The 20,037-nt window shown below is 40.5% G+C and overlaps 1 protein-coding gene across 2 annotated transcripts in view; it reads right to left on the reverse strand.

Moving 5' to 3' along the window:
- Positions 1 to 18,615, reverse strand: part of mcf2l2 (MCF.2 cell line derived transforming sequence-like 2) — a 117,639-nt gene extending 99,024 nt beyond the window's left edge. The window contains exon 1 of one of the 2 annotated variants that reach the window (XM_046042469.1): positions 1,210 to 1,533. In XM_046042469.1, the coding sequence (XP_045898425.1) occupies positions 1,210 to 1,261 (52 nt within the window). In that variant the 5' untranslated portion in view covers positions 1,262 to 1,533. Of the gene's footprint in view, positions 1 to 1,209; positions 1,534 to 18,452 lie in introns of those variants that run through there. The other variant, XM_046042468.1, reaches the window with a different exon arrangement.
- Positions 18,616 to 20,037: the final 1,422 nt, after the last annotated feature.

Raw genomic sequence — 20,037 nt, forward strand, 5'->3', positions numbered from 1 at the left:
TGTAGATGTTTTGGACAACTACAATTAGCTTCAACCTAGTTAGCTGTTATTTGTTTCTATGTTGGGAAGCTACTCCTGTTCAGTCTAACCACAACTATGGTCCCATGAGGAAAGCTGGAAAGCCTCTTGAAAGGCCTGGACAGTGTGACAAACGGAGTTCATACTTAGCAGACTCTCTGCTGAATGATCTTTCTGAAGCACTTATTCATCTACGTGTAGGTGAATAAAAACTGATGGTTTTATGACTTGTGTACTTTATTTTTCTGCCCTGTGTAATATGGATTTTAAAACAGTGCTTTAAAAATAAAGATTATTGTATTAATATTAATCTGTACGTTCTCTCATAGAATTCAGAGTGAAATTAGCGCTTTGTAAACAACTATCCCAGTATTCCTGGGAATTACATTCATATTGGATCAATCCATGCCACACATTCAGCACATCAAATAATATGTCATTGCTCTAATGTGGATAATATACGTATTAAATAGTGATCATGAACTGTAAACAGTGTATAAAAGTGATCATACCGTTTTGTGGACTTAATTGTGACGAGCTCAATTGCCCCTGAAGAATAAGTTGCAGTCACTTCAGATTACGATTTTGCCTTCCAAAAATTATGAAAACAAGATAATCAAGATAAAACAATTATTGTTCCTCATTCTGTTTCGAGAATTTAGTCTTAAAAGTTCAATAAATGCTAATAATAATTGTCATGTGTTTAGCCATAATCGAGCAGCCCTACTGTTAATACTCGTCATACACAGATCTAAGTTTCCAGATCATCAATGAAACACAATCGATACACACTACATACAGTTTCAACCCATCCGTCAGCCGCTGACTAACTGTTGTCAAAATGTCAGGGCAGGACGGCGTTCCACCTAAAAATCTAAACCAAATACCAATTAAACTAACCCCTTTTTATGTAGCCATAAAAACACCCATATTTTGAAACTTAAATCTTGGCAGGTATGGGCATGGCCTAAACATAACAGTGTGAAGACTAAACTGAAAATCAGCCATTTCAGAGTAAAGGAAATACTTTTTAAACTACATCACCTAACCAGCAGACTAATGGAAAACACTGATAAAATGGAGAAACGATGACACCATGCAGACAGAGAGAAGCATGGCTGGCAATGTGTGTGTGTGTGTATGTGTGTGTGCGCGTGTGTGTGTGTGTGTCTGTGTGTGCATGCACATTACCTATAACATGTTTGATACTCTTCATCTTAACACATTCCAGGCTCGAACACATACACAGGCATAAATGTAAATCCCTCCAGAGAAAGCAGTAATCTCACGGTATCCAAAGCCAGTAAGACAAGACAACATCCAGCCGCAACTCCAGTCTGTCCACAGCAGCTGCTTCTTCATCACCATCATGATCCTTATCATCAACTTATCCTGTTCCAGACATCCAGACCAACATATATCAAGATTTCTCTCCCTTTTCTCTGTTTTCACACATACACACACACACACACATACGGACTGGTAGTAGTTTTTCCAGCTCCAGCTGTGGTGAAACAGCTCTGCTCCTTTGCTCTTCAACTCTGCTCTGCGCAGCAAACTAGAAGTCAGAGTGGGAGGGCAGACAGAGTCTGTGTGTGTATGTGAAAAGAAAGAGATGAAGGTAGAGGGAAGGAGAGAGAGAGAAATACAGAATGGGGCAGTGCGGCAGTCAGTGTGTGTGTGTGTGTGTGTGTGTGTGTGTGTGTGTTTTATTATTGCAGGCTAGATGTTACGCTGACCACATTCTCTGTGTGGTGTTGTGTGTATATGTCTGTAGAGTCCTTGTAGCAGTCCATATGTGGTTCCAAATGTGAACAGCCTGTGGAAGCAACTTTATAGACCCAGATGATGGACTGAAGTGTGTCCCACTAGGTTTGCATAACACTAAATCCATTTTTGAGTCTGTAAGCTAACATTAAGCTAGCAGTTCAAAATGGCTCTTAACCACTGTCTGTCTGCCAGTGAGGGTGGAGACTTGGGGGGGCTGAAGTCACCGTGTAAAAGACGCCTCACGTCATGCGAGTGAAGCACGAGCCAGTACAGGCCTTTTACACCAAACACATCAGAGCCCCTGGAATACTACCACCAGATATGTCTGTGAAAAAACCCTGAGTATCAGTTGGAAAGAAAAACGTGTTATAAGAAACCAAACATTGACTGGATTGTCACCACAATCATAAACCACCAACTCAGAGGGATTGGCCATGTAGTGAGACACATGCCTTCGTAAACAGATCCTCTTTCCAGCAGGCACCCAGAGGTCAGAAGAAGAGGTACAAGGTCCTATCAAGACCAGTCTAAGTTCTTCCACGTTGATCCAGTGATGTCATCAATCTAATGGCAGCTTGACAGAGGAGCGCCCTCCGTCTCAAACCAAATCCACATCATCCATCATTTGAAATGAGTAGTAGGGGTGTGCATCTTCACTGCTCTCACGATTCGATTCGATTACGATTATCAGGTCAACGATTCACCTCGATGCATCACGATGCATAACCTCAAGTGTGGGAATTTCTAGGCACCTCATTACGATTATGAGGCTATGATGCGATTGTAAAACAAATTGGATAAAGATGTATTTTTCTCACTGTGTAACTACTTAGTACTTTTATAGCAAAGTATTTAACAACAATCCAGTGCTATATTTAATGTTCCTTCATATAAATGTAGCTAACATTACATAGCATTATTACATAATTACAGCATTATTACTGAACTCTGCTGCTGCTATTTTTATTTCTGATGCTGCTGTTATTAGTATAGAGTCATGTAAGTGTTGAACTACGCACTTTATAATGCTCCAGCCAAACCACGTTCACTCCACCTTATATATCTGTTCCTTTTTTTTGTCTTGTCTAGTGTAGTTGCATGTTTGTGTCTTGTCATGTAAGTTGATTATTGTAACTTGTATTGAGCACCGTGGGCCTTGAGAAACGGCATTTCATTAATTTTTGTAATTGATATGTGGATGCAGCAAAAAAGTGTCCTGCTCAGCTGCCAGACCGCAGTCTGAAGAGTAGATGTTAGCTAATGTAAGCGCTAACTGCATTAACTTTTCCAGAAGTTGGACTTTAATTAACGGACACACAGTGACCTACACTGTACATTTACTACCAGACTGAAACGCAGCGCTCATGTTTTCCTCTGCTTTCACCGTCACCTACTGCCGCCTGTCACGTAGCTGTCCTTTGAAGAATGAGGAGAGGACGCTAGCTAAGTGCTACTGTGCTGCACCGGTGTGCGGGTTAAAATCATTAACGTAAGTTGTGCATTGATTTTATTGAACATGTGAAAGTATAGTAGCAGTAGTCACTCAATCAACAGCTGTCTGTCTGTAACGAACAGGGAGAACCACACATCTCCAGAGCTGCACTTTAGCATTTCCGAGTTCCGCCTTTTTTGTTCTGTCAACATTGCGTTATCAATTAACCTCTAGATAATCGATTATTGACATTTGTGAATTGATTCATAATCGTCCAAGTCCGCATCTAAAATCCAATTATTTTCCACACCCCTAATGAGTAGCCCCAGGAATTCTTGCCCGACCAGCTGATTACATCTAACACTGAAGGCCCAGGGATAACCAACTCCCCTCTTTGTTCGTTTATAATGTGTTTAATAAGATACTAAACATTGTTTGTAGTGCTCTTCTCTCATCATCCTTTCAGATAATTGTGTGTAACACCATTGGATCAGTACCGTTACTTTCACCTAAAAGTAGAAGCACATATAAAACAGTAGACTGCAAAATACTCTCAGTCACCCTCTCAGACCAGATTGTTCTTGTTGAATGGGGTTTGGGTCAAAAAGTGGACAATAAAAGCTAGATTTTAAATACATCTATCATTAATGGTGCCATGTTTGTTGCATTTGTAGAAACAGAACATATATTTGGAACTCAATACTAATCCAGACAATTCTCCACTAATACTTTGGGACCGTGAAAATGCTTACTTATGGAGCAGTATCGTTGACTTTTTTGTGCTAAAAAAAAGAAAGAGTGTGACCAAAATAAAGCAAAATAAAGCCCTCGGACAGCAATATAAATCTTCACACTTCAGTACTAAACTTACTTAAAGAGATGTGTCATGGCTTTGGATTTGAGTTTTGTTATTTTCTGTTTTGTTTTGAAAGGATCCTTCCTTATGTGACATGCTTACCCTGTCTGAAGCACTCATTGGTTCCTATACTGAAGACATGAAGCGAAGGTCATGAATATCTAATTGTTATTAAAGGCCCAGGTAATTCTTTAACGGCTGGGGCTTGTAGTTTATTTTTTTTTAGCAAAGTTTACTTAAACAGGTGGGATTGTGTCAAAATATATTACAGTGTGTGTGTTCATGGTACTAAAGGAAAATTCCACCCTGTGCAATGGTGTGGCTCAGTGATGTGTTGTGTATAATTTTTGGACAACAATGGAGCTCTTCAGCACTTCAGAAATAAGATCTGTCAGGCTTTGGATACAAACACATTACTTGTTAGTAGGATCAGTTCCTTATGGGAAAAGGAATATAACCAGGCATCCATTATTTTCACCCCTCTCAAACAGACACAGAAAAAGTCACCAGGAAGAATCAGAATGCAGTTTATGTGTTTGTACGTTTATACAGTACATAAGCTTACTGTCAGAAAAATCCACTGTTCCACTGTTCTACTGTTCTCATAGCATTTGAATGAACAGTGATATAATTAGAGGTACACACACACAAAGACAAAGACCTGCAGAACACAAGCACATGGAAACACATGGACTGTAGATATTCTACTGACACACACATGCAGTAGGCAAAAACAAAACATGCACACAAATATAGATACACGTGTGTGGACACATTGTTTTGAATACAATGTCCATCAAGCTATCAGATTTGTTTTGAGCACTACTTCCTATAACAGAATAAACACTACTGTGTGTGTGTGTATGTGTGTGTGTGTGTGTGTGTGTGTGTGTGTGTGTGTGTGTATGTGTGTGTGCGTGTGCGTGTTGCTCATTGTTCTTTCCCACTGTAGAAGTTTTCAAAAACAAGAACTTTGTTACGGAGGTGAAAAAAGCAGTCAGTTCTTGCATCTAACACACACACTCTCTGCCAACAGAACCACGTTAACCTCTGGTTTACACAACCATGTCTATTAAAATTACATTCATATATTGCTCATTTGGTCTAGTTATATAATAAGTGAGAACACTCTTGTAGGTGGACCTACTTTCATACTGATCAAATACATGAAACTTCTGCTTCTCAAAGTTAGATGTATATCATTGTTGTTTGTTTGCTAGACAGCATTAGATGTACATATGTAAGTTAAATTCTCAATCGGGAAGAAAGCCAACTTTCCAGATTCTTGCTCATGCACAAGAACGCACCCTTCCAGTATTTTAATACAACTGCATTCTGACTGAAATCTAAATATAATGCAAACTGAAACAAGTTTTTGTGCTGGGGGTTCTCTGCAAATCTGAGTAATAATATACAGTATGTAGGCTAGTGCATTAGACAAAGAATCTCCAGTACAAACTAAGCAACCAATGCTGTAATCCAGAATCAAGGAAATCCAAAACCTAAGTCAAAACACGGGTGGAACACATGGAACACAGATAGGAACACTCAACATGGGAAGAAGAGAAACAGACAGTTGGGAGACACTCACTTAAGAACACAGGGAGGTGTTTTACGAGACTCAGGTGGAATGCATCAGGGCAGGGCAAACAATCAACCAAGGAACACAATGACAGGAAGCAAACTACACAGGACAACAGGAAGGATACATTCAAAATAAAACAGGAAATCACAAAACTCAAAACCACCACAATGACACACTGTCTTGTTGCACTGCTTTTGTGTATAGTACAGATACAAAATGTGGTTTTTCCCTCAACTTTAACCACCAGATAGAGCAGTATGCAACATAGTTATTTCAATTTGAACACCTCAAAATTCACAAAAAAGTAGAAACTGTTGTTCATATGGATAATTAAACAATTTTCAAATGCATACAAAGCCCATGGCACATTGTGTTTCCTCCCATTACACAACCCTCAACCTCCCAAAATTAATTTGAAAGTAAAATGAAAAAATGAGACTATTAATGTAAATGGACTGGAGTTATATAGTGCCTTTCCAATCTTCAGACCATTCAAAGCGCTTTACAATACATGTCACATTCACCCCATTCACACACATTCACACACTGATGGCAGTGGCTGACAAGCAAGGTGCCAACTGCACATCAGAATGGAACTAACATTCACACACACTCACTCTGGTCGGGTTCAGTATATTGCTCAAGGACACTTTGAAATGCACAGTGGAGGAGCTGGGGATCAAACCACTGACCTCTGATTAATGGTGCATCCACAGTGTAAAAATTTATTGCATTGAGGAAAGGTTTCACTGACCACTGTTTGATGTGCCATGCACATAAGGCGCAGCTGGCCCAGAGGAGATTATACAAAGACAGGGCACCACAGCAACCCCCCCAACTCCAAGTAGCTGCAGTATATTATGCTTATAGATTTTTTTTCTGTCTTGTGTTACACCCCACCTCTCCCTCTTTTGTTTTAAACGTTCACTGTGTAATATTTCTGAGGATCTATTGACAGAAATGCAATATAAGATCCATATCTATGTTTTCAGTGGTGTAAAGACCTTACATAATGAACAGCTATGTTTCTATTACCTTAGAATGAGCAATTTCTATCTACATAACCTCCCACCATGTTGTGTCGCCATGTTCTACGGTAGTCCAAAGCGGACAAACGGCACTACAGTTGTTCTTATTATTATTATGTAATTCCGGCAGTGTAGACGCCCGTCACTATGTTGAATCGTATGAAGAAGAAGAGGAAATAATAATAATAAATAGTCTCTGAGGAGTCATCTGGTTTATTAGAAGTAAGAAGGGAAGTGACATTTGGACAAATGGAGGAAAACACGTATTATTTAGCACGAGTCTAATCTGTCCACATTTACTAGGGTTTAGGTCAGAGCTGTGAGATTGTTGTGGTGTTTTCCTCCTCGTGTTGTTCCTCCTCGTGGACAGAAATGTATCGGTTACGTTCGCAATCAGCTGTTGAATATTACTGGCAATAAAACTGTATAGCAAGAAAGTTGAGATCAGTCAGCTAAACTTCACATGTTACTGCTCTGGTGGAAAACTCTTATTTTTACTGCTAATGGTGTTACAATAACGAGACAGTGTGCCTATCAATTGAGCAATAATGCTTATACTTTCAGAATTTGCATTAAAAATAAAATGTGTTTGTTTGTAGGCTATTGCTTCACAGCTGTGCACACAAATGTGTAAGTTGATAATTAACAGGGTAAATGCCCGTTAAAAAACGTTTCACCGCTTTACCACAAGCTAAAATTATGTATTTATCGCTACAAAACAATTAAAAGATATTTTGGTAATATTTGCGTGGAGTGGGGGCGGCACTGTGGTGCGGTGGTTAGCACTGTCGTGGGTTCAAACCCTGGTTGCCCCGGCCTTTCTGTGTGGAATTTGCATGTTCTCCCCATGTCTGCATGGGTTCACTCTGGCTTCCTCCCACCATCCAAAGACATGCAGTCTAGGTTAATTGGCAACCCTAAATTATCCTTAGGTGTGAGCGTGAGTGGTTGTTCATCTATGTGTGGCCCTGCGATGGACTGGCAACCTGTCCAGGGTGTACCCCGCCTTGCGCCCGATGTCAGCTGGGATTGGCTCCAGGCAATAATAATAACAATAATATTTGCCACCCTCACCACTACCTGTCAATAAAACTTACACACTTAACCTTTAATTATTGCCAGCAGGAAGCTTTCCAGATGGTTTTCTTTAACATTTTGTATAGTTTCCTGTAGTTTGTCTGTGGGCTGTTGTTCTGAAGTAGCAGGAATGTTTGGACCAGATTCCTTTAGCTGCTCTAGCGTGAACAAAATAAAGTTCAAACTTTCACCAACAGCAGCACACAAAAGTATGGCTATAGCATGAGTGACGGCTCTGTGCTGTTGTTATCTTAATGAAACTAAACTAAATTTCTTAACCTTGCTATTTTTCTACTACAGTCACATTGTTTGGCTGGCATATCATCATATGGTGCTATGTTGCAAGGGCATTATGAAAGTCTTTTGCATAACACCTGTAATAAAATTATAATATTAACAGTATTGACAGTATTTCCACGATTTCCCGTTATTGTTTTTATAGATTACTGGGGGAAAAATGTAAATAAAACGACCCATGTGAGGAAATCTGATGCCTGTCCAAAATGTTTCCTCTGGCTACGGGGCTGCAATCATTATTTAGCTTTCCAAATAAATCACCAGGAGATTTCTTTTTATAAGACTGTCGTCCCTAGAAGAACAACAGCATCAGTTTCAGCAGGTGCCCTAAAACACGTTTATGTTCATGTGAGAAAGCCCACTAGTGGCCAAAGTAATCATGACAAGAGCAAAGGAGGAAGTCAGGCGACATCATAGAGTTATAAAGGCCAGAGAGGGTGGAGATCAGGGTGGATGCATAGGTCAACAAAATACTGACATATGGGGTTGTAATGAGAGGTTGTTTTCACTGTCTTGGCAGGTCAATAGCATAGCACACGTGTACACTATCAGCAGTATCATCAGCAGTATCTAACAGAAATTATGAAAAAAAATACCTTTTTAGCTGTCTGTCCCCAAAATCTTAATAGAATACTTTAGTTGCCTTTAAAATATATACCTGACAAATACAAGTAATTAGTGGATAGAAAAGGGGTAGAAATCCCTCAGTGTAAGGTAAACGTAAGTATGCAGGACATGAACAGGATATTACTATGTGTATATGTACTGTGTGTGTGTGTGTGTGTGTGTTTGCTGTTTCTACTTAGCAGCAGAGCTCCCACACACTGGCTAAAAGAGCTTACATAATAGTCAGTTACACTGGGCAGTCTCTATCTCATGACTGAACCAATAGCAAATCACAGGGCTGAGGTTTCTGTGGTATACTATATTGACATTGTTAACCAAGCGTGGACATCTGTGCTGCTGCAACTCTGTGTTGTATCTTGACTTATTATTTTTCCACTGAGTGCATTATCATCTACTTATCCAACAGGTGCTTACGGTATATAGTTTAAAAGGTTCCACAATATTAACCAATAACTAAAAACTAAAAAACTAGAACTAGAAAAAAAACAAAAACTCCCTCCACTTACATTGGTTTCATTTGTAATTTGACATCAAATTTGTCTAACCCTAACCCTTCAGTTTCAGTTTTCAGTTATCATCCTACCATAATTAAATGTAAATGTTAATCCTGCATGTTCTCCCTGTTCCTCCTAAACCAGATCGCTAACCTCTTCACCTTCGCCAATCCCATTGTACATTGAGAGTGACCCACAGCATAGTGTGTGAAAGACAACATCTGATGACACACACACACACACACAAGCCTCTTTTTGGATGACCCCATTAAGAGTCCAGCTTCAAAAGCATTCCTTGGTTTCAGGCCTGTGCCATAAAACCAAGTAACAGAGACTGCAAGGCTGTTTCCCTCCACAATAGGCACAAACTTCTTTCAGATATATGACATCTGTTAACAGAGGTGTAATCTCAAGGTTTGTGCCAAGTCAACCATTGTCTGACCGGTGTGGAATCCCCAACACTACCTCAACGACATGAGGTGTACATTTAAAGCCGACAACATCTGGATCAAGACTTCGATTGCCTAAATGCTGAACAGTTTGCTGTTTGTGGCCTACTGAGAGCTCTGATGGTCTGCCAAGCTCCATGCTGCAATTTGACCTGCTAGAAGGACCCCTGCATGAGCCGCGGAATTCAGCCTATGGATTGTACTGTCATCCTGCGGTCATCCTTTACTGCACACTGCTACAGGTACTGTCCATTCATCATATTACATTATGGAGCATTCCAAAGTCTTCTTATCAGAAATAATCCATTTCGCCTCCTGAGGAAGTAGCATCCTTAGATATCTCAAATTTCATTAGAGCTATCTAATATTTTCCTTATTTGAATCTAATTCCTACTTATATTCTTAACTGGGTAAATCACTGCACTCCCACATATGATGATTAATAATCAGTCTTAGAGTGTCTTCTGAAATAAGTTGTCATGGCTCTTTTGTGCGTGAATGTTTTTTTACTTTAGGAGTCCTTGCAGTTCCCAAGAACAGGAACCCATGTTTGCAGTGAATTCTATGTCCACTACACTAAATGTTTATATTTATAAGATAAGCAACTTAGAGAATAAATGGATGGATGGATATTTCCTGTGTATGGATACAAAATAAGTGTTTATATATGTTTTATATATTTGGATAAAACTGAGATATTATACTTTTCTGAAGTCAGAGGCATTTCTCATTTTATTCAGACAAAAACCTAAAAAGTGGTAAGTTTGAAGAGGCAGTTGAAATCCTTTTGATAATACTTCGTTGCTCATTAGGTCAAGGCACATTTACTGTACCTAACAAAATTACAGGAGGGTAGCTATGGTAATGAATTTGGCCCTTGTGCAAAGTATATCTACACAAAAAGTAGATAAATAATGAGGACTTTATATTTTGAAAGAAATAATTATATTGTAAAACTTCTTATTTTAGGATGTTGTTCTTCAGTTTAAAGAAAACATGAGCTACTGAGATTTAGTATAAGACAAAACATTCAAAAGACAAGACTGGACAGGAAGAATTTCACTTAAACCCATCCCATAATCAGGAAAAATTTGCTTAGAAAAATTAGGTGGAAAAAAAATATATATGAGGATCATTTTCATCAATCTCATAAAAAATTAAATCATGTTTATTTCAGTTCACTTCTCTCTTTCAGTCCAGTCGGTCACTCTATGCATCCTGGTAAATTACCTTCAGTTAAAAATGTTTTGTATTGTTAAATTGTTTTCACATCAAGCCCTTGTCTCTAAAACTGATTAATAAGTCTGAAAGTTATAAAAGGTCCACATGTGACCATTGCAGCCTGAACCTGCAGGTAGTGTTGTAGTACTCGAGACTGGTCTTGGTCTTAGGACCGGTCTTAAGACCACTTTTTGATGGTCTTGGTCTTGTCTCGGACTCGACCGCATTTGTACTCGGTCTTTTCTCGGTCTCGGACATTGAGGACTCTGGATTTTATTTCAAGACCAGTCAAGACCATAACTTTGGGAATATCAATAAATTGCTTTTGCGTTGTCTGATTTATTTCTTAACATCCTAACTTTGATTGGAAGTAAAACTTATTGCTTCAAATGCAACCAATAACCCTAATTAACGACTGTCACCCCTCCCTGCGATGCTTACGTTGATTTCAGCTCTTAGTGTTTGTATGTGGGTGTTTTAACGGGAAAGTGGATCTTTCAGATCACTTTGAGAAGTACCTATGATCTCGTTTCACATTTTATAGCGTGCCATGCAATGCAGGGAACTGGTCTTGGTCTTGACTCGGTCTTGCCCTCCCTCGGTCTTGGTCCTGACTGCTCTCAGCCCCTAAAAGTCTTGGTCTTGACTTGGTCTCGGTTTGGGCAGTCTTGACTACAACACTACCTGCAGGACCTGAACATCTCATGACCTGCCTAGCAGGGACAACAGCAGCCCAGATAAATCTTGTGGTTTTTTCCTTTAAGGTCTGTTAAGATTAAAAAACAAAATCAAAGAGTCAGAGTTTATGATGCATGGTTGTTATGAGTTAAAGATTCTTGTCTTGTTTTGGTCTACTGTTTTGCCCATGCTCTTTGTTTTGTTTTTATTCATTCGCATGTTTAGGTTTACTTAGTATCTGTCTTGTCTCTTATCTTAGGTTCTTTGCCTCAGTTCTTAGCCCAGTGCCTTAGTTCTTAGTTCTTAGTTCTGTGCTTTAGTTCATGTTTGTGTTATTCCTGGTCTGTGTTTCATTATTAGTTTTGTGTTTTCCTTTGGTAGATCTGTCCTGGAGTGTTCCCATGTACTTTACTTCCTGTTTTATTTTGAAGTTGTCTGTGTTTGCTGTCTGTGTTTAGCTTCCTGTTCTGTTCTCCTTGATGTGATCCACCTGTTTTATGTTGCCGCCCCGCTCGCTTGTCTCACTACTTAATGCCTGTGTTCTGTTCAGTCGGTGTGGGATCATTGTGGTTTATTGTTTGTAACTTGTGGATGCTCTGTAACCTCTGTTTGTCTCTGACTCATGTTCCTGTCTGCCTGTCCAGCTTGTGGATTATTGTTTCATCTTGTCTTCTTTGGACTTTACTTTTGGACTCAGCCACTGTTAATAATATATATAATAATATATATAATATATATAATAATAATGTAAGTGTGCTTGTTTTTGGTTAATAAATCATTGGACTTTATCTTCTTCTATCTTTAGCGTTTGGGTCCTCAACTAGCTCACACAAACTACAAAACCCTAACACATGGTCAGATGTCCCTCTTGGACACAATGAACGCTGGATACTGGGTGCTGGGACATATCTGCAAAATATAATAGGAGCCAGAGGCTTCAGCTATCAAGCTCCTCTCCTGTGGAACCAGGTTCCAGTTTGGGTTCAGGAGGCTGACACCATCTCCACATTTAAGAGTAGGCTTAAGACTTTCCTCTTTGATAAAGCTTATAGTTAGGGCTGGCTCAGGTGAGTCCTGAACCATCCCTTAGTTATGCTGCTATAGGCCTAGACTGCTGGGGGACTTCCCACGATGCACTGAGCTCCTCTCTCCTCCTCTCTCTCTCCATCTGTATGCATTATTATTCCCTTAATGCATGTTAGTAACTTGTTTTCTTCCCTCTCCCGTAGTCTTATGCTTCTCGTCCCTCTCCTCTGTCCTTCTGTCACTTTCTGCAGCTGGGTCTGTGTTTGCGAGCTTCCTGCTTGACACCCACTGCTACAATTATTATTATTATTTCTATTGCTATTATTATTACTGAATTTTCATTGATATTTGTGCTATTACAACTACCATTACAATTATTTTACATCTCTATGTGTTGGGATTCTGTGTGTTCTCCTTTGTCCTGCTCTCTTTTTCTCACTGTCACTCTCTTTCCCCCTCTCTCTCTCAACCCAACCAGTTGAGGCAGATGGGCAAAAACTGAGTCTAGGTTCTGCTTGAAGTCTGCTTGTTATGGTGGGAATTGTTGCGAAGAGGAACAACAGGTGCACTGCCAGAGCCCTACAAAATGACCACCAGTGGGCTACTGGTGTCCTCGTTTCTGACCAAACTGATGTGGTCAGAGTGTGTAGGCGGTTCCTGGGTAACGAAGGCATTGATGTCATTGACTGGTCCTCATGTTCCCCAGAGCTGAATGTAATAGGGAACCTCTGGGACCTTATGTATCAGCGCATCTGAAGTTACCAAGTAGCTCCACAGACTGTCCAGGAGCTCACTAATGCCCTAATCGAGGTCTGGGAGGAGATCCCCCAGGACACCATCTGCCATCTCATAAAAGCATGTTGGGGCCACACATACTGAGTCACATTATGAGTTGTCTTGATGAAAGTCACACAAATTGGATCAGCCTGTGATTTAAATTTTTAGAATTTAATTTTCGGTTTGATTATTGAATCCAGCCATCAGTCGGTTGGTGATTTTGGTTTGCATTGACTGTTGTTACGTCATTTTGTTCTCAACAAATTATTAAAATAGATTCAAAAGTATAAATATTTCGTTCCCCGAGATCTGATGTGTGATTTAAGTGTTCTCTTAATTTTTTGAGCAGTGTATTTCCATTCATGTGATTGAATTGTGCTCTTTGAATGTTCAAATGACAAAATAGAAGCGTTTTGGCACTACTAAAAAGCAGAATTGAAGATAAATGTAACTTTTCCCTTTTTACCTCGTCTTTGCTGTCTTGAATAGAGGCACATTCTCAGAAATATGGGATGATTTTAATGAGGAAATTGCAACAGTGGACCCCTGGAAAATGGTGTCTCACACACACACACACACACACACACACACACTGCGCAAAAGACTGTGTTATTTTTGGGTGGTTGCTCCTCAAGGTCCAGGGGAAGGGGGGTTTCCTATTGGTTCTCAGGAAGAAGGCGTCAGCACAAGAAAACAATTAGAGGATGTCTAATGACAGGATCCGCTGATAACAGAGCTCTCTCATACACATAAACACGCGCGCGGCTGTGGCTTAGGAGGTAGAGTGGGTCATCCATTAATGATAAGGTTGGTGGTTCAATCCCCAGCTTCTCCAATCAAGGTGCAAGGTGATGGGTGCAAGATTCTGAACCCCAAGTTACTCCCGATGGCTGTGCTGTCGGTGAGTGTGTGTGAATGTTTCTGATGAGAAGCTGTATTTGGTATGTAATGTAAGGAGCTGTGAGGAACGCAAACATTATTCCAATGAATATCATTATCACCTCATGATACACACTTCTGACAAACAGACATGTGCTGACAATGTCTTAACACTAAAGACAAGACCTGACTCACTACAAAGGCAAATAAATATCATGCTTCTGTGATGAAAGAATGTGTGCACGTTTGTGTGTGTGTGTTCATGTGCATGTAGTTGTCTCTGTTGTTGTCAATGTAAATCTAAGCATGCTTGGTCTTGACCTTGAGTAAATGTCAGGAGGGAATGGCATTCCTGCTCAGATTTCAAAAATCTATTCAATGTTTTGACAAGTGGAAATCGCTTATAGCTGTTTTGCACTTGCAATTTACTGTGCTTGAAAGCCCCACAAATCCAGCTATTGTCCATACAGACAAGGGGAAGGTGTGACGTGGAACCAGCAGGGTCCCTGGAACTAGTTACTTTCTAATTTCCTCAAACATATCTACAATATGTCTCTGGACAAATCTAGTCAAATTAATGTATTGTTAATCTTGATTATTTGACGATTTATGTGCTTATTGTTGTTGTTGGACAGGAGAGGAGAGGAAACAATGCAGTGGAGAGCAGGAGGAGAGAGGAGACAGCATGAGAGCAGCAGAGCAGAGAATAGTAGGAGAACAAGTTGAATAAGCAGCGTCATCAAGAAAATGATCAGATTTGCCAGAGTGATTAGTCTTTGGGATGCTTTAACTGTGCACTCCCCTCCCCCATGAATTTGGGCTGTTTTCTCTCCCACTTTGTGCTGGACTGTTACTGCGTTATTTTACTGGAGTATTGGATACGGAGCCAGAAAGGGGGATCAGATTTGATCCACTTCTGAGCCGGGAACGTTGGTAGTAACAGAGAGGGCACGGCATGTGTTACTCGTAATTGTCTTTTTCGGGAAAGCCGGATCGCTATGTGAAAGCATGCATGGTTGTGGGATTATGCAGCAGACTTTTGTGGAGAATGAATGAGTGAATGCTGCATATTGGCAGAAATTCTTTCTGCGTTTATTGCCAGATCACTGTATGAAAGTGGCTAGTGTGTAACCATCGTCTCTGCTTCTCACAGCAGTAGGTTTGATGTTGTTTTCCAGTTCTATTCCTTCGTGCTGAACATCAGGTACTGTACGGTCTGTGCTGTCTGTCCCAACTGTGCACATAGGATTTACTGTGATGTGCTATTGCTTTGTCTGGCTACAATCACAGCTGCCATGATCACTGGAAAGTGTGGGTGTGGGACCCACCACCCACTCTCTGAAGATGCTAATAACTTCACACTTATGGGTGAATTAGGGGTGAATTTTACCTTTTGAGGGTGCTTTTAGAATAGTTTCTTTTTGTCTTATTTGTGCAGGTTTAGCAGGCGCAAAAGCAGTGCCATCCACCTGTGAATTTGTTCCTGAAAGTCTGAAAACCAAGCCAAAACAGCCAAAACATTAAGATTCAGTCAACACTCCCCTGGATTTGCATATTTTGTGTAAGATTGTATGAAGGAAATGAATAAGAGTAATTTCAGCAATATGAACTGTATTAATCCATTTATCTTATTTAAACTGTCCTTTTAGTCGACCCAGGCCTTTCTGTGTTTGCATGTTCTCCCTGTGTCTGTGCGGGTTCTCTCTGGGTGCTTAGGATTCCTCCCACCCTCCAAAGACATGGAGGCTAGGTTAATTAGCAACTCTACATTGTCCTTCGATGTGAGTGTGAGTGGTTGTTGTTGAGTTGATGATGAGTGAGTGAAACTGTCCTTATAAATGTGGCTTTTCTGTATGAACTCCTCAGATAATAGATCAAACTGCCTGATTCCCAGCCTGCTAGCATCCAGGGTGCTAGCCACCAGCCAGCATCCCACTCTGCTAGCTAGGGTTGGCCTTAAGAATCTGGGGGCCCATTTCAAGAGCTATGCCCTAGAGAGGAGAGGGACGTGAAAGCACAAAACTACAGAAGAGGGAAGAAGTCGAGTTTAACATGCATTAATGGGATAACAAAGCCAGCCCTAACTATAAGCTTTATCAAAGAGGAAAGTCTTAAGCCTACTCTTAAATGTGGAGATGGTGTCTGCCTCCTGAACCCAAACTGGAACCTGGTTCCACAGGAGAGGAGTTTGATAGCTGAACGCTCTGGCTCCAAGTCTACTTTTGGAGACTCTAGGAACCACAAGTAACCCTGCATTCTGGGAGCGCAGTGCTCTGGTGGGGTAGTAAGGTACTATGAGCTCTTTAAGATAAGATGGTGCCTGACCATTAAGAGCTTTGTAGGTAAGAAGAATGATTTTAAATTCTATTCTGGATTTTACTGGAAGCCAATGCAGAGAAACTAAGACAGGAGAAATATGGTCCCTTTTCCTGATTCTTGACAATAAACGTACTGCAGCATTTCGGATCAACAGGAGAATCTTAGGGACTTTTTCAAGCAATAATAAGGAAGTGCAATAATCCAGCCTAGAAGTAACAAATGCGTGGACTAGTTTTTCTTCATCATTTTGAGACAGGATGTTCCTGATTTTTGTAATATTACGTAGGTGAAACAAGGCGGTCCTTTTAGTTTTTTTATGTGGGGGTTAACAGACAGCTCCTGATCAAAGATAACTCAGAGATTCCTTACGGTGGTAGTGGAGGCCAAGGTAGGGCCATCCAAAGGAACAAGAGCAAGGCTGCCAACCTTTCAATTTAGTTTGGTAAGATTTGGTACAGATGAAGTCGGAGGAGAAGGCCCCCGTTATCCTGGTTATCATCCAGGGAGAGTAAGTGGAGAGGTTGGACTCATACAAGTACCTTGGGGTTAAAATCAATTAAAAAAACTGGACTGGATTCACAATACTGACACTCACTTCAGGAAGGGACAGAGCAATCTTAGATATCAATCAAAGCCATCTTAGATAACCCCTCTCACTCTCTCCACATCAAGCTGCGGCAGATGGGCAGCTCATTCAGTCACCACATCATCCCACCTAGGTGAACAATAGAGCACTTTAGGTGCTCATTTATGCCTACTTCCATCAGAGACCACAGACTGGCATCGCTCTGACCAGCCAGATATGCCGTCCTTCCCAAAACACACACAACACATATCCAGAGTGTCGGGCACACTTGGAACCCTCACATCACTCTCTCTCTCCATTGTCTCTCTGTGGACTGATTTATCTTCTTTGTTGTATTTTTGTTAAATCTTTTCTATATTATAGCCTATTATTTCTTTCATATTGTACAATATGTTATATTACATTACATACATACTATACTATACAATGTTGCATGTGCTATTGTTATTTTGCTGTACTGTATGATGTTATGCTATATTATTACATTGCACCTTATAGTATATGTTATATCCCATTACTATACTATATTTATATATTATACTATATTATGTGAATATATTATTCTGTCTTACTACATTATGTACTTTATCACTATGACATTGCTATATTAACACAGACAAGTACCATGACTTAATGACATTATATATTATTCTGGTGTGGGCTGTTTACATATATTCTCGACTTGCTGACTTGCTGCTATTAATCACACCACTGTCACTTTACCATGTAAATGTCTTTGTTTGCTCTAGTATAGTTTCTATTTTACTTCTGTTTTTATTGTAGTTTTAAATACCTCTAATTAGTTATTGTTTACTTCCCTATGAGGATCAATAAAGGCTTATCTGAACATAACTTTGGACTGCAGGTCCATTTGACTTATAATGGATCCTAACACAACACTCTTAGGGGTCCAATCCCCATCCCTGAAAATGTGGTACCAAGCAAACAGGATCATGTCCCAACTTGTTTCAAGTGCTGACCTACAGTCGACTTTTACAATTACAGAGTATCAGTCAACCACACACTACACACATCCCGCTAGACCTCCACAAGATCTCATTTTGACATGAATGCACAGCAGGCACTGGACTGAACTGAGGCTGGACTGTTTGCACTGTTACATCAACCATGGAACTGAAGTGTACATATAATATCATATATATTCACTGTATAGTATATTCTCACATTCAAGTGTTTCCTTCATGTGTGCGTGTTGTAATGGTATTTGTTTCAAACAATTACCACCAACACTGTTGCATGACAATAAAGTATCTATCTATCTATCTGTCTATCTATCTATCCATCTGAAACGGTCAATATGTTCATGACTTACACATTACTGATCCCATGATGCTGCTGTTCATGCTCTATAACAATCCACACGGACAGGAGGGTCCAAACCACGCAGCTAAACTAGCATCAAGTCCGACTTCCACAGCAGCATAACGCACCACACACACACACACATACACACACACACACAGGTCCAGCGACAGTCAAGTCTACAAGGCTGTCTGGCCTCCCTCAACACTAGAGGACAAGCGCTCCTCTTATGTGTGTAAGAGAGCAAGAAAGAGGGAGGGAGACAAAGTGTGTGTGTGTGTGTGTGTGTGTGTGTGTGTGTGTGTGTGTGTGTGTGTGTCAGCCCTGTAACCGGCTGAGCTGCTCAGTTTTTACCACCGTTTACACAAATATCGTCAATAATACTCCCATCAGGCAGCGGGGGACTTCCCTTCCTCTCTTTATCCTTCTCTGTTTACTCCTATCTTTGCGTCTTCTTGTGTGTTCCCACTAAAATATGTTTTTTATAATTTTATGTTTTGTTACATACTATTGAGAGAGAGGGAGAGAGAGAGAGATAGAGAGAGAAAGAATGGTGTGTGACAAAGGTCATGAAGTCAGATTTGAACCCACAATTGGGTTTCTGTGATTTTCCTGTGTCATCTCCACTTGCTATTTCCGCCTTTTTTTCTCAGTTTCCCCTTCATCAGGTGCACGTGTGACAGATGAAAAATAAGACTGAGAATGCCTGCCGTAGAATGTAACCCATTGTCTACAGTGGCCATGCGGTGAAAAAGCATCAGCTGCATCAGCCATCTGTGAGTAAATGCATTTCTTTCTTATGCACATTTTCAATTTGTCCATTAAAAAGAAAAGACAAAATGGACAAAAGTTGGCAAAAATTGCTATGACAATTTCATGCATGGTTGAAATGGAAAGGTTGGTGTATCCATAAAAAATGAAACAAAGATCAAAAGAAAATTAATCATGACTAGACCAGTGCCAGACTTTGTTGACCAATTTCCCAAATATATCGAGCATAGGTGGGAGGGAGGTGCTCTCCCTGCTCCCGCCAAATATAACCACTGCAAGCAAATAAAGAATTTGATGAAGTTGTCCTCACAGAAGTCTGGTTTTATGTGGTTCCCAGCAACTTCCTGTCCCTGCTGAGCTGCAACTGACTTTGGCTCCTGTGCTGCAACAATTCTCTGTGCCGGAACTACAGCATGCTCCTGTCCTAGAGCTGCAGTAACTTCCGGTCCCTGAGCCTCAGTAGCCTTTTGTCTTCCTGGCTCCCCTGGTCTCCTGTCCAGCTGCCTGTCTCTGGTCCCGCACTCCAGCCAGTCTTGGACTTCATTCACATCAACAGCCTCCTGCCCGACCTCCAGGGGGCTACCACCGGACTCCTTTTGTCTTTGCCACCAGCCTTCAAAGGAGTTTCCCCGTCTCTGCTGGCCTCCAGAGAGTTTCTAAAGTGCAAAATCATGGCTTTGTTGTTCAAGTGTCATGTGTATGTCCATATGTGTGTGGCCAAAGTAAAGGATGTGGCCATGTAGGACCAAGATTCTGATCTCATGTGATCTGATCCTCCACAAGTCACTTTCTCCAGTTAATCATCTTACTGTAGTCTATTTACA

This window comes from Micropterus dolomieu, unplaced genomic scaffold (genome assembly GCF_021292245.1).
Source record: "Micropterus dolomieu isolate WLL.071019.BEF.003 ecotype Adirondacks unplaced genomic scaffold, ASM2129224v1 contig_13071, whole genome shotgun sequence".
In the NCBI taxonomy this organism is placed as follows: domain Eukaryota; kingdom Metazoa; phylum Chordata; class Actinopteri; order Centrarchiformes; family Centrarchidae; genus Micropterus; species Micropterus dolomieu.